Source organism: Nicotiana sylvestris, chromosome 12 (assembly GCF_000393655.2).
Source record: "Nicotiana sylvestris chromosome 12, ASM39365v2, whole genome shotgun sequence".
NCBI classification, from domain to species: Eukaryota; Viridiplantae; Streptophyta; class Magnoliopsida; order Solanales; family Solanaceae; genus Nicotiana; species Nicotiana sylvestris.
Genome location: NC_091068.1, coordinates 160,337,138 through 160,352,383, shown reverse-complemented (window position 1 = coordinate 160,352,383; position 15,246 = coordinate 160,337,138). Strand labels below are relative to the sequence as shown.

Below are 15,246 nucleotides of genomic sequence, written 5' to 3'. Positions count from 1 at the left end.
ACTCAGTAAAATCCCACAAGTGGGATATGTGGAGGGTAGAGTATACACGGACCTTACCCCTACCCTGAGGGATAAGAGGCTGTTTCCGAAAGACTTTCGGCTCAAGAAGACGAAAATTAACAATAGATCAGTGACAACAACAAAAGCTAGAAAAATAATATCATCATCGTAAGAGACAGAAAATGAATTCATATACTCATCCGAACTAATTTGGGTTTGAGACTTAGTTGATCTGTTAAAGATTATACACATTTACAGGGTCGAGACTTTTTCAGAAGATATTCTTTTACTATATAAACAACCAACTGGAAAGAAGACTGATACATAGAATACAGTCAAAAGGTCAGGCCATGAATAAAAGGGGCATGACATTAACAGAGACCTCTTCTCATTCACCAATGATTTATTAACCATCTAGAGTTAGGAGTCAATGTCTAAAGATTATATGAAATGATCATGGAAAGAAGTAAAATAATAACATTTACTTATAGAACCAAGAATATAATCATCATTCTTCGCAAAACGCCCGCCTTGATCTTCAAGAACTTCTTGCACTATGAATGTAGTATGGTATCTCCTTTTTATTTGACTCGAAAATTATGTTGTCAGGCAACTGTCTTTACATCTTAAAGAATACTACGATTCTCTAATAAATAAGCCTCTTCAAAGTTATCGTCAATGTCTGCTAAGGTTAGACAAAAATGTGTATTAGATGATCATTTACTTCTGCCAAGGTGGTTTTCCATTATCCAAGTCCTCCATCACATCGATATCCTTTCGTGCTGTTATCTTCTGCACATAACCTGCAGTCGCAAAGATTTTGTATTAAAAAGCAGATTGCTCCACAATCTCAAAGTGAAATTTCTTTGCTGATCACCAATTCTCATTATGAGAATCTGTAGTTTCCCTATTACTCCTGTTGCAAATTATGGAAGTCATCGGCCACTTCAGCCTTGCTCTTTCCTCATGTAAGCTTGTACTAAAGCAAATGAGGCAAAGAAAGGAAAAAGAAAGTAGAAACTTCTTTGTTTAATTTTTCTACTTGTATCAAAGAAAATGCCCTTCTTGTTCATAAAAATTTATCTGTACAAAAAGACAAGTTTTGGCCATGACTTATGTAAACCTCCATATCAAAATGTAGGTAAACACTATAATGACTAAGGTGCTAAATGGGGACAAGATAAACCTAAAACCACATGAAGGTATGTTGTCTCAGAAACTGTAAAATTTATATCAATGTGTACTGAGCTAACATAATGAATAGAAGAAAGGATTCAAAAAATGAAAAGGTCTACAGTCCCTAAATTCGCTTTCATTATTGGAAATGTGCACATATAGGATAGCAGAGTAATGCAATTCCTAGAAAACATAGCTAAAAAATATTTTAATCTTTGTTAACAGCATCTTTGCTCCTCATCCTTGGTGCTCCGCTTCTTAATTGTTTATACATAATCTATCCTAAAAATACTACGAAAGATGAGTGGTGCCCAAATCACAGTATCATCTACAATAACTCAGTCCAACACTATGAGTATAGCATAGTCAACCAGAATAGCATATTATGCCAAAGGAGATTATGAAATGATTCCCATCAATGGCCTTCCTACTCCTTCATAATCACTTAGTCCATAAGCTCCTTTTAGAACTTCCTCTCACATCTCCATTCACCATGCCTATTTCATGAACTTCCTACATAAATCACTGAAGTCCCTCTTGCTGAAGTTTGGTGATTAATCACCAGTGGAAACCCTAGCTACGAGGGAGAAGAGGAATAGAAGAGGAAGAAGAAGTTATCTGAGAAAGAGAAATGAATGAAATAATGAAAATTGTATTCCCACTTACTGTGCATCTCTAACACTTACACACACACACACACACACACACACATATACATATATATATATATATATACACACGTGCGACTAATCACTATTGTAACAAACTAACTAACTAACTAATATATATATATATATATATATATATATATATATATATATATATATATATATATATATACACACGTGCGACTAATCACTATTGTAACAAACTAACTAACTAACTAAGTACCTCATTAACCTCACTATTCCCATAAGCTAAACTACTCTCATAATCAAGTCACTCCTTTCTCCTCAACACTCCCCCTCAAGCTAGGTGGTATGAAGACATCAAGTACCCCTAGCTTGGACAGCAAATAGTCATGTTGAACTTTGGTTAAGCCCTTGGTTAGAATATCTGCTAGCTATACCTTAATTGCTACATATTCAGTCTTCACCAACCCATTCTGTATCTTCTCTCTTATAAAATGATGTCAATCTCAATGTGTTTGGTGCGTTCATGGAACACTGGATTGGCAACTATTTGAATTACTGCTTTACTGTCTGTGAACATGTTCACAGGGAGTTCAACAACTACCCTAATATCCTTGAATAAGCCAAGTATCCAAACCAACTCTGCCACAGTTGATGCAATGCTCCTGTGCTCTGATTCTGCAGAACTCCTGGAGATAGTGCTTTGCTTCTTTGACTTCTAGGACACTAATGACTCACCATACTTGATAAAGAATCCAGTGTACTGATTTCCTAGTGAAAGGGCAGGCTGCCCAGTCAGCATCACAGTATGCTGTAATAGTGTTCTCCTTTCTGCTAGACATTAGTATGCCTTGTCCAGGCTGCCCTTTCACATACCTGACCACTCTTTGTGCAGCATCTATATGAGACCTCAACCTGACCACTCTTTGTGCAGTTTCCATATGAGATCTCTTTGGCTTCTGCATAAATTGACTTAGTGTCTGGACACTGAATGCTATGTATGGTCGTGTGACTGTCAAGTAGAGCAGCTTTCCTAGTAGCCTCTGGTACATGCTGGGGTCTGTCAAGGTTTCATCTGCTGTGCCATCAAGGGTGCCAGTGTGTTCATCATATTCCTTAGTAGTAAGCTTGACATTGGCTTCAATAGGTGTAACTGCAGGCTTTGCAGCTCCCAGTCCAAGTTCAGAGATGAGCTCTAGTGTGTATTTCCTTTAATGCATCAGGATGCCTTGCTGTGACCTGGCAAATTCAATGCCAAGAAAGTATTTCAACTCTCCTAAGTCCTTCATCTTAAAAGTCAGTCGTAGCTTAGCTTTGACTTCATCTATTAGTGTCAAGTCAGGTCCAGTTAGAAGCATGTCATCCACATAGACCAAGATGATGACAGTGTGTCAGCCTATCCCTCTTACGAACAAGGAGTGATCATGTTAACTCTGCATGAAGCCTAAGTGCACCCGTGCTTCAGATAGCTTAGCATTCCACTGTTTTGGTGCCTGGTTAAGACCATATAAGGATTTCAAGAGTCTGCATGTTGGTCTACTCTCCCCATGACTCTGAAAGCCTTGTGGCAGAGTCATATATATCTCATCATGCAAGTCACCCTGGAGAAAATCATTGTACACATCCATCTGATAAATGTGCCAATGCTCAGATGCAGCAACAGCAAGAACTGTTTTGACTGTAACCATTTTAACCACTGGACTAAATGTTTCCTGATAATCAACACCCTCTTGTTGACTATACCCCTTGGCCACAAGCCTAGCCTTGAACCTCTCTACCTCTCCTGAGGCCTTGTACTTTACTTTGTATATCCACTTGCACCCAATAGGAATTCTGCCATCAGGCAAGGGTACCACATCCCAAGTATGGTTAGATTCTAAGGCAGCAATCTCAGCCCGCATAGCATCCACCCACCTAGGATCTTTAATAGCTTCCTCAAAGGAGGTAGGTTCCACTATAGTGGAGAAGGCAGCTAGATAGGCCTGATATTTAAGAGTGAGTCCATCATATGACACATAGTTGGTAATAGAGTAAGGCACAGACTTGCGTCCTGGCAAAGACACACAGTCTTTCATCCAAATAGGAGCTTGTTTGGTCCTTAATGATCCCCTCGGACCATTGAAGTTGTGATTCTAAGAAGGCAAGGAAGTTGGCACCACTTCTGATAGTGAGTGGTACTGTAGAGATAAATCCTGTCCTGATCTGCTAGCTGCATGGTCAGAAATGATAGAAGAATGAGGTGAGGTAAATTCTGCATCAAAAATAGATGATACAGGGGGCAAGAACACAGGTGGTGCTGGAGAGTCCGTGAAAGGGAAAACATCTTCCCTGAAAGAAACATCTCTGTTAATGAGAAAGCAATGAGTGTCCAAATCTAACAGGATATATCCCTTTTGAGTATCAAAAAACCCCATAAGGACAGTAGGCTTAGCTCTGGGAAGAAATTTGTCTGTTTCCTGAACCTGTTTGGCATAACACAGACAACCACGAACTCTCAAATGTTCCAAAGTGGGTGCTCTACCATACAACAATTCAAAGGGAGACAGGCCATTGAGTACATAAGATGGCATTCTATTAATAACATATATTGCTGCAAGAACACAATGACCCCAGTACTTTATAGGAATATTGGCCTGAAACATTAAGGCTCAAGTCACCTCCAGGATATGCCTGTGTTTCCTCTCAGCAACTCCATTCTGTTGAGGAATATAAGCACATGTCTTCTGATGGACAATGCCATATTTCTAGAACAAGGTATTGCATACAGAATTGACAAATACAGACCCATTGTTAGATCTGACTGCCTTCAAGGTTTTGTTAAATTGAGTTTGAACAAACACAATAAACTGTGCAAGTATAACACATACATCAGATTTTAATTTCAGAAGAAACAACCAAGTCATTCCGGTGAAATCATCAACAACAGTCAAGAAATATCTATTTCCATCAAAAGTTGCATATTTGTAAGGACCCCAAACATCCACATGAATCAGATCAAATGCATCAGTGCTCTTAATACAACTAGTAGGGAATGTCAACCTAGTTTGTTTAGCACAAGGGCATACAGTGCATTTATTTATAGCGTTTGTAATACTTGCTAGTTTAGCAGGAAACAGTCTTCTGAGTACCATGCTAACGATATGACCTAATCTTTTATGCCACAAAGTAATATCATATTTCTTGACTTTATTCCAGCTGTAACTAAGGCGACTGCAGTAAGCTTCTTGGCCCCATGTTTCTGCAGGAAATATAGGCCATCTCAGCCCTACCAATCTCCCTCACCTTGCCACTGAAGAGATCCTGAAATATACAGAAATCAGGATAAAAGGAAGCAAAGCATCTTAGATCTCTTGTCACCTTGGAGACTGACAATAAGTTGAATTTGAATTGAGGTACATAGAGCACTTCTTTAATAGTGCTTCTATCTGAAATATGACTATCTCCAATCTAAGTAACTTGAGTGCCATCTCCATTAGGTAGTAGAACTCTTCTAGACTTAAAAAGTGTGATTAGGGAGGTTTTGGTCAGTACATTAACATCTGACATCATATGATTTGTGGCACCTGTTTCAATGATCCATTCTTGTGAGTTAGTGGATGCTAAAAAGGCAGTATCAATACCTGCTGCATTTGCTTGAGTAGGAGGACGGGGTATTATTCAAAATCTGCATTATTTGATCATATTGTTCCTTGGTGGAGAGAAAGTCACCTCCTTGTGAAGCAGTACTTGCTGATCCCTGAGGCTGTGAGGAGGAAGAACCTACTTGAGTCTGAGTGCCAGAGTTTCCTTGACCTTGTAATCCTTCAGTAGCTTGGCTCACATACTGATGGCCATGATACATGGACATGGATTGCATTGGCATAGGTGTCATTGACATGTTCTGAGAGACATGATTTGTGTACAAAGGCACAACATGACTAGGTTCTATCATAGCATTACAGCATGAATGAAACAGTGAAAATTGTGCACTTACTGTGCATCTCTTACACTTACACATATATATATACACATGTGTGACTAATCACTATTGTAACAAACTAACTAAGTACCTCATTAACCTCACTAACTTCCTAACTAACTAACCACACATAAATAAGTTAAACTACTCTCATAATCAAGTCACTCCTTTCTCCTTTAACACCTCTCGCCACACTGTCGATTTTACTCTCCAGCTATCATTTTATTTTTACTTTTCAAGGTACTGGCATTTAAAGCAATTATTCTGCAGTCCTACAAAAAGCGCACACAAAGAGGGTTTTGCCCAAGGAAAAATCGCCAAGGAATCTGGAAAAGATCCATACAGTTGAAAAGGGGTCTTTCCTTCAACGATCCAATGTGAAGTCAAAATGATTCTGTCGAAAATCTCATCAAATAAGCACCATATCAAAAGAAGTGATATTTGAGCGACTTAATAATCATTGAAGAACCCCGTCTTTTGGCAGGAAACACTTATTAGATAAAAGGTTGAAGTGGGTTCTGTCCATTGTTGCGATGATTCAGGACAACTTGACAGATCACATGGCCCTCGTGTTGGTGACACATCATTCAAAAATAATCATAGAAAACTCCAGGCAAAGAACAAAAAAAAAAAAGTAATTCTAACACAAAAAGGACAATGAGAAAGTGAATATATCCAAGAGAATCTCACCAGAAGACTGAGTTCTTCGAAGTTAATTTAGCATTGTGGCATGCTTCTGCAGAGTTTTTCACCGTTTTTTTCACAGAAAACATCTCCAGTGAAAAAGCAAAGATTAATACGTTTGCACATTAAGGAATTGAAGAATTCCTCTCTGCTTTATTTGCACTTTTGGTGCAAAGAAATAATAGCTGATTATATAGATAATTTGGGTAGGGTTAGTGAGCTCACACTTACGAACCTTAAGTCAGCATCCTTTTAATGCATCCCTTTCTTATTGACATGCAACTAATCTTTAGGGGCTTATTCACAATTAGTCCTACACAAGAATAAATGACCTACTGCATGCTACTATATACATCGAAGCCTTGAATGCATCAGTACTCAGTCCATACTCGCAAAGTAGAGCAGAACAGCAAAAGAAACTACTGTTCATTAAAAATATAATTCACAGAAGAAATAAAAGTTAAGTACTTGTACCAATTCCTTGGCAAGGTATGCATTTACAGATGGTCTCCTTCCCTCGCTTACTATAGTAACTGACAAATCCTGTTCCTTGGCAACTCCGACATTTTCCAGTCCACTCATAGACGACTTCCTTGCAATCCTATGGTAACAAGAATGACCAAAAGAGTTTCATCAAAACATAAGCATGATCAAAGGAAAAACAACAAACCTCGACCAAAAGAATAACTTTAACACTCTTGTAAACATCTTTTATGCAGAACAAAGATATTACACTGTGGTGATCAATACCATTCTGGTTCCTACCAATATCATTGGTAATCTAGTGGTGGAAGAGATTTTCATTTGACAGGATATTGACCAATCTTGGTCCATACTTTTTACCAATAACTTTGTGCCACAAGATGCTAGACAAAATGCTGACACAGTGCTGCCATATAAGCTTAAAAAAAGAGTTTTTTTTAAAGAAGATGTTTTCTTTTAGTCACTGCACAAGCATTAATGTTCCAAAAGGTCCTTTTATACATACATACAACAACAATTGTGCCTAAACTCATCCCAAGTGGGGTCGACTATATGAATCTTCACTGACAATATTACTCCATTTAAACTCATCTCATGCCAATATTATACAAATAAAAGGTATTAGAAGTTCAATATATTTTCTATATGTATAGATCGCTGAAAGGCTAACCCGCTCTTAGAAATTATAGGACCTGGAATAAATAACAACGCTTGTTCTTTATTCCATGCACTGGATTACAGGAAAAAGGAAATTGGATTTTCTTATTAAATCTTTTTTTCTTAGATTAAGATATCATCAAACCGGTAAGTTTAAGAAGGAATGCGTTGATTTTGTGATTCCTTTGTCTAAAACATATTCTCAACTAATATATATATCGCCTAGTATGAATTCCTAGAAATTGTACTTTGTTCGAGACAACTTCCTTTAAAATGATTTTCGGTCTACCTCATCCTCTTTTAACACCTTCACTCACCATGGAAGCACACCCCATGCAATGTTGAAATGCCATGGATGTGCGTAGAGCTCCAATGAAATTGACGACATTTGAAGAAGGAAAATTAATCTACCAATCAATTTCGCCTTAATCTCAAACTAGCTCGGGTCTATATATCATAGTTTGCTATTGATCCGTCACATCCAAAGGTGCGGGTTAGTGGCCAACGAAACCAGAATGGATCATGTGAGACCAGGTTCAAATCCCCGTAGTGGCAAATAAAGCTATTTCATTTCTTCTCAGTAGTCTAATATGAGAATAATATAATAAAGATATAAAGAAATAATAGAGCAAAGCCAAATGAAGACCTCAATTTGGGGATCACAGCGAAGGCGACGGTCAATTTCCTCCGCGGAAACAGGACAAGTGTTAGGATAAGTCATGGGAAGAGGAAGAGCTTCACCATCATCCGTCAAGTAGCTCTCTCTATTACGCGACCAAGGCCTTCCCCAGCCATTGATTTTCATGTTTTTGCTCGAACTTCGCTTCTCCACCGGAGCCGTGCCGTCGGAGTTCTGGGAAATTCTGCCGGCGCCGAGGGAGGAAGCGGCATCAGCGGCGGCGTGGCAACGAATGGAGATGGTGGTCTTAGGATGAAATGGGAATGCGGAACAGGTAAACCTTGTCGGAGTGAAAATGGAACTAGGGTTTATTGGCAACATTCGAAATCAAAGAAATGAGATGTGTTTTCATATAAGATTTAGGAGGCGAATTGCTGAGGTGTTGTCGGTTTCAAAACGTGTGTGCGGAAACAACAAACAACGTTGTAAATACCGGTCTTTCAAATGTACTTAGTTGAAACTGTGCATTCACAGTAATATAAGTAGTAACGAAAAAATGGAACTCTCCCTCTCACAACCAAGATCGAGGATTTCGAGGTTCTGGTGCCATACCGCTTCAAATATAAATGTATTAATATTTACACAGTCCAAATATAGTGAATGTTACTAATAGACTTTAGATTTCAATTCGAATTATTCATTTTTTTTAGTTTATAGGTGATCAGACAGGACATGTCGCGACTTAGGATTACTGAGGACATGGCCCTTGACATAGAATTATGGAGGTCGAGCATTAAGGTTGTAGGTTAGGGGAAACTAGTGAATATTTCTACATCACAATAGAGTGAGACTAGTCGGTTAGGAGTTAGACTAAGAATGTCATTGGTCGTCTATTGATGCAGGGCTTTAACTGCTAGTTTTACTATACCAGCCATCTATTTCATATTTCGTATGTTGTATTTCATATCTCTTATATTGCTGTTATTTTATTATGCATTTTTATGGTACTAATATATCGGCTCCTGTTGCTTTTATGAGCCGAGGGTCTCCTGGAAACAGCCTCTCTACCCTTCGGGGTAGGGGAAAGGTCTGCGTACATATTACCCTCCCCAGACCCCGCTTGTAGGATTATACTGGATCGTTGTTGTTGTTGTTGTTGTTGTTGTTGTTAGTAGTTTAAAGGAACAAGAGTATTAGACACTGTCAATTTCCAACTGTACCATCACAAAATCTGGTGATGTGCACAAAGAGGGTTAACATAACACAACTCAGTTAGAGGAAATTGGTTCCTTTGTGTTTAAGGGTCTAAAATACTCCCTTAAATATACCATGAGCATTTTTTATCCTTTTAATTTTATCAAAAGTGTGCATTTTTTTATTTCCGACAAATACTTAACAAATTATAGTGTTAGATTTAACAGAAACTTTCAGCAAAATTAACGGGAACTCACATTTAGAGGTACAAATTTTGTAGTTTTAGCTATTTTTGGTATATTTATCGTGTCTAGAGTGGTCTAATTCTGGTGTCGAGTGCAATTTTAATATTGTAACATTTTGCATTTAACGGGAGTTTTCTGGTGTTTTTAGTTAAATCTTTTTTATTTCATAATTCTCCTTAAATCTAGTAGACAAAGTTTGTTGAATATTTAATAGAAATAAAAATGCTTATTTTTTACAAACTAAAGTTAAAATTATTCGTACATAATGTAAAAAGGTATTATATAGAAGAAAAATTGAAAGGAAGTTTGATATTTAAAGCAAACTTGAGGGATATAAATAATTTTATGAGATAGAGCTTATAGTTTCAACAACAACAACAACAACAACCCAGTGTAATCCCACAAGTGGGGTCTGGGCTTATAATATGCAGTTGTTAAATACAACTTATATGGTTTTAGAATTAAAGTGCTAGTTCTTCTTCATTTAAGTTGGCCCTTCTCTAAAAAAAACCAGTGGTTCTTGGTAGTCTTCAGGATGGGCTCTATATTCTCAATTCTGCCACTTTTACTGGTTCTTCTACTTCTGCTTTAAGTGCATCCTTTGTAAATACTATTACTGCCAAACATTTACATGAAATGAATAAGAGCAGTAGTTCTATAACAAATGTTGCATCTTCTGTTTCTATGCATGATGTTGCATCTGGTGTTTCTGCGAATAATGTTGTTGTTTCTACATCCAGTCCGCTGCATGCATTGTCATTTGACCATTCTAGGCATTTAAGACTTGGACACATGCCTTTAGTAAAACGAAGACTATTTTTTTGTTCCTATACACTATTTGAAATCTTATTACGAAAAATGTCTAAGTTTTTGTATTTACCCGACCTAAATACGTTTTAGCTACAAAATATATACAATCCACCTTAAAGGCTCCCAATCCATTATTAGTGCATTCAATCAAGGGATTTAGTTATACCCTTTTCCTTTTTTCTCTCCTCTCTCCTCTCTCCTCTCTTCTCTTCGGATCGAACTTATATTTAGGGATTTCTATTTGCTAATTGTTTTGGTCTTTTTTTTAATCCTTAAAAAATTGTATTACAATCGACATATCTCAAAATTTTCCTTATGTTTTCTGTAACAAACTCATCAGATAATATGTCTTTGTATATATTTTGTATTTGATTTGTATATATTTTGTCTGTGGTGTGTGCTTCTTTCTCTCTAAAATCCCAATCAAGACTTACTCTCTTAATACAATTTTGATACACATCAATAACTTTATGTAAAAAGATTGTATTGATAACTTAAATACAAATTTTATACAACGATTCATACATTATACAACTATTGTTCAACTTTCATACAACATTCAAATTAAAAAATATATAGCTACAACAAAATACAATTTACATATAATTATACTACAACTTTACTATAATTTCGTAAGTATATTGTACTTCGTTATATTGTACTTCTAATCTTGAAATTCAGTCAAAATCAAGTCTAATCTTCACTAAATACCCTCAGAATTGAGATATAAACTCCAAACAATAATTCCAATTATTTGCAATAACAACCAATTCAAACAACTAATGATTTTTGAAAACTCAAATTTGAATTCAAAGCTTTTTAATGGCCGTGAGAGTCAAACAACTTCGAAACACCATTTGAGCACTATTTATTTTTTGTCCAATTTCTGACTTCTTACCAACTCGCGAACAATTGTGAGGTTGAGTGAAAGAATGAATTTATATATTTGTGCACAGAAATTCGCTGGCCGTTGGACAAAATATAAACTTTTTTTTTCTTTCAAGAATGAAGAACATGAGATGAAAACTTACATTGTTCAAGCGGTGCCTTGCAGCAGAGCCAAGGGGATTGACACGTTCCAAAACAAGGAACACACCAACAGCAGTAATTATGAGAGTTTTCAGAACAGGCACTTCTGCCACGGCGAACAAGCAGCTACTATTTTTGTAGGATTTAGAGGGAGAATTCAGAGAACAAGCAGCTACTATTTTTGTAGGATTTAGAGGGAGAATTCAGAAAAATTGAGAGAGATTATAAAAGATTTTTGAAGAAAAGTGGAAGAGGGCGTTAATGGAGGGAGATAGTACAGAATCGCGGGGGTATGGTGAGAGAAACATGGGGAGTGAGACATGTATGTTAGAGAGATTATATGAGTTCAATGATTCTCATTAAATTCTTAAAATGTATATAATTGATAAATTGTATATGCCGATATAATTAAATTGAAACTTGAATAGGGAGGGTAATAAAGTTTCTAATAGTATATAAAAATGTAAAAATTCATATTTTATATTTATCTATTTATTTATTTATTTATTTATTCTGGTGTAAATGTAAATAGTTAGAGCCGTTAATATGGGCTTGGCCCATTGGGCCAGCCTAGCGCAACCCGTGATTTAGCAGGTTTGGGCTAGAATTTTTGGAGCCAGTTTAAAAACGAGGCTTTTAAACCCGGCCCGAGTAAGCCCGTGAGGCTTGATTGAGGCTGGGTCAGGCTGGCCCGTGGGCCTAATAAAATATTTATTTAAAATATATAAAAAATAAAAAGTATACTGCCTTTAGAGATGGAAAGTCAGAATTGGATCTTTACTAAGAGGAACCAAAATTTGATCTTGAAAAGTTTCAAGAGATGATGTTGTCATGTATTGGAATGACCATTCTAGAAAATATCCCGATCTTTCAATGATGGTGCGTGATGTACTTAGCATTCTTATTACAGTTGTACCATCGGAATCAACATTTAGCAATGGTGGCATGTTCTTACAAAGTACAGAAGCTGCATTTATTATGAAAATGTCCAAACACTTGTTACTACTCGAAATTGGCTGTACAGGTTTTCCCAAACTCAAACTGGTAATATTTTATTATGTGAATTTAAATATTATTAATTTTTAAGATTTAATTATTTTTAATATTTAACTAATTAATATTGCATATGAATTGTAGATGAAAGTGAAGATGTTAAGACAACCTTGTCACAAGCGGATTCAAATGTGTTCGATGAAGATGATGTGTTGGATATCTCATAAGTATCATGAACGTTCCCTTGAATAGTTTGTTTTAAGTTTTGACTTTTAGTGAATGAAATATGGTCTCGTCTTTTACTTTTTTTAGTATTTATTGTGATATACTGGAACAATATAAAAAGTAATTAAGTTTTGCGAATTTTTTCCAATAAGATATTTTTTAACTTTTAAATAATTATCTTTTTTTAGGTCAGAACTTAAAGAAAAAATATAAAATTATATTTTTAAAAATGATGGATCGGCCCGTGGAGACCACGGCCCACATAAGGTTGGGGTGGACTGACTATTATAAGGCCCATCAAAATGGTGAGCTAACCCAGCCCAGCCCGTCACTTGCTAACGCTCATGTGGACTGGGCTGGGCTAGCCCGACCTAGCCCATATTGACAGCTCTAGAAATAGTGGTGGACACTTTTCGGGAGCGTTCAGATATTTCATTTTTCCCTTTTAATGTTCTAGGATATGTTAATCCTTCTCCATCTTCTTTCTTGTTTTCCATTTAGGTTCTGTTCGGTATGATCGAAGTAATTTTTTCTGCAGGGAAGTATTTTTTTATGCGAATAACACTTTTTGAAATTTAGTTGACAGAATCAAATGGGAAAAAATAATTTCCCTTGCAATTATATTCAATTTAAACTCTATATTACTTACGTCAACTAACACTTTAAATATTATTATTTATTTTTAGTACTCAAAATAATTATAAAAACTCGCTCCAAGTAGCCCCTTTTATTATTAATTTTATTATATATTTTATTCGAAAAATATTTTTCATTCACCAATCAAATGATAGAAAATATTTGGTGTGCCATTGTACGAGAGAAATTGTTTAAGAGCCCGTTTGGATTGGCTTGTTTTAAGTGCTTTTAACCCAAAATAGCTTTTAAGCCATTTGTAGTGTTTGGATAAAGTAAAAAAGTGTTTTTAAGCTAAAATGACAAAAATAAGCCAAAAGCCAAAAGTTAGAATTCCTAACTTATGGCTTAAAAGCTATTTTGGCTTAAAAATCGCTTAAAACAAGCTCATTCAAACGGGCTCTAAATCATGGTGGATTGAGCTATGAATATTACCATCAAAGGATGTGGTGCGGCAAATGAAGCTGTTTTTCCTTAACCAGAAGTCTCGGGTTCGAGTCTTGATCATTATGAAAAAAATCCTTGGTAGAGAGCTCTTACCCTGAATAGAGCACTACGCAGTGCGAATCCGGATATAGTCGTGCTCTGATACGGGTGTTAGTAATCTGTATTTGTAAAATAATTCTAGAGAATATAAAATAACATATAAATGAACATAAACAGAAATGAAAAATAGAAACAGAATTTTAATCCGAGCCCACTGAATTCACATACTTAAGGAATTTAATCTCCTCCCAGTACCCAAGGTTATGGATTATTTCCTCCCACGATAGAACGAATTACACACTGGTGTAGTGGTACTTCAAACCCCAGTGTTTCAGCGAACACAAAGTTCGGTAGCAAATCACACTTACTGTTGCTTTGTTTGATGTTAAAAGTATACAGAAGAAGGAGGAGAAACTCAGAAAATCGTATGGAAATTCTGAGCAGAATAATCTTGTATTTATAGCTAAAGTTGGGTTGAAATCTGAAGAGGTGCAACTCTTCAGAATGGCTGTTTATGCAAAATGGCCACACATAAATGTCACAACATAAATAGTTATTACTCAACAATAAAGAGGAAAAATAAAGAGGAACACACTACTAGAAATCCGGTAAAAAGCGACCACAAAAAGCGACCAAAGTTGGTCGCTTATAGGTTAAAAAGCGACCAAAAAGCGTACAAACATGCCTAGTCGCTATATTGTTGGTCCCTTTATTTTAGGGACTAAAGTTGGTCGCTAATTAGTGACCAACTTTGGTCCCTAAAATAGCGACCAACTTTGGTCTCTAAGGTAAAAGGACCAAATATTCCGGGTAAAGACTATAGCGACCAACTTTGGTCGCTTTAATATTTTAATAATATAAATTTGGCGACGAAAGTTGGTCTCTACATGTAAATTACTTTTTTTTTATTTATTATTAATCATAAAAAAGCGACCAACTTTGGTCTCTAATCCAAATATTATATTTTAAAATCTGAAAAATAGAGACCAAAGTTAGTCGCTTTTTTATTAATTTTTTTAATTTTTTTAAAAAATAAGCGACCAACTTTGGTCGCTAATTTCAAGAATTTAATTTTTTTTTAAATATAAGCGACCAAAGTTGGTTGCTATATTTCCAGAATTTTTTTTTTAACGGAATAGCGACCAAAGTTGGTCGCTTTTTGAGAAATCTGGGTTAATTAGCGACCAACTTTGGTCGCTATTACCCAGAAAATATTTTTTTTTAATAGAAAAGCGACGAACAAGCGACTAAAGTTGGTCACTTTTTTGGGTATTATTTTGGCGGAAATTGTCTGTTTTGGCAGCTACACCACCTGCCAGTCATACCAAATTCCTATTAAGAGCAACAACAACAACAACACAACAACAACAACAACAATACAAAAATAACATTAAAACCAACAAAGTATAAAGTTCAATAGAA

The 15,246-nt window shown here is 36.1% G+C and overlaps 1 protein-coding gene across 5 annotated transcripts; it reads right to left on the bottom strand.

The window, feature by feature from the left end:
- Positions 1 to 366: 366 nt before the first annotated feature.
- On the bottom strand, positions 367 to 11,814 carry LOC104213966 (protein disulfide-isomerase SCO2-like). Of its 5 annotated transcripts, none has more exons than XR_707787.2 (4): positions 8,237 to 9,121; positions 6,925 to 7,051; positions 5,429 to 5,688; positions 4,717 to 5,108 (listed from the first exon to the last, which is right to left on the bottom strand). XR_707787.2 is itself a non-coding variant. In XM_009763547.1 (4 exons), coding segments are annotated over exons 1-4 (411 nt in total). In that variant the 5' UTR covers positions 11,492 to 11,814; the 3' UTR covers positions 4,717 to 5,086. The 5 variants fall into 5 exon arrangements, 4 of the variants coding, with proteins under 4 accessions (XP_009761846.1, XP_009761849.1, XP_009761847.1 ...); XM_009763547.1 differs by lacking the exon at positions 8,237 to 9,121 and adding an exon at positions 11,490 to 11,814; XM_009763545.2 differs by lacking the exon at positions 8,237 to 9,121 and adding an exon at positions 7,908 to 8,173.
- Between the last annotated feature and the right edge of the window lie 3,432 nt (positions 11,815 to 15,246).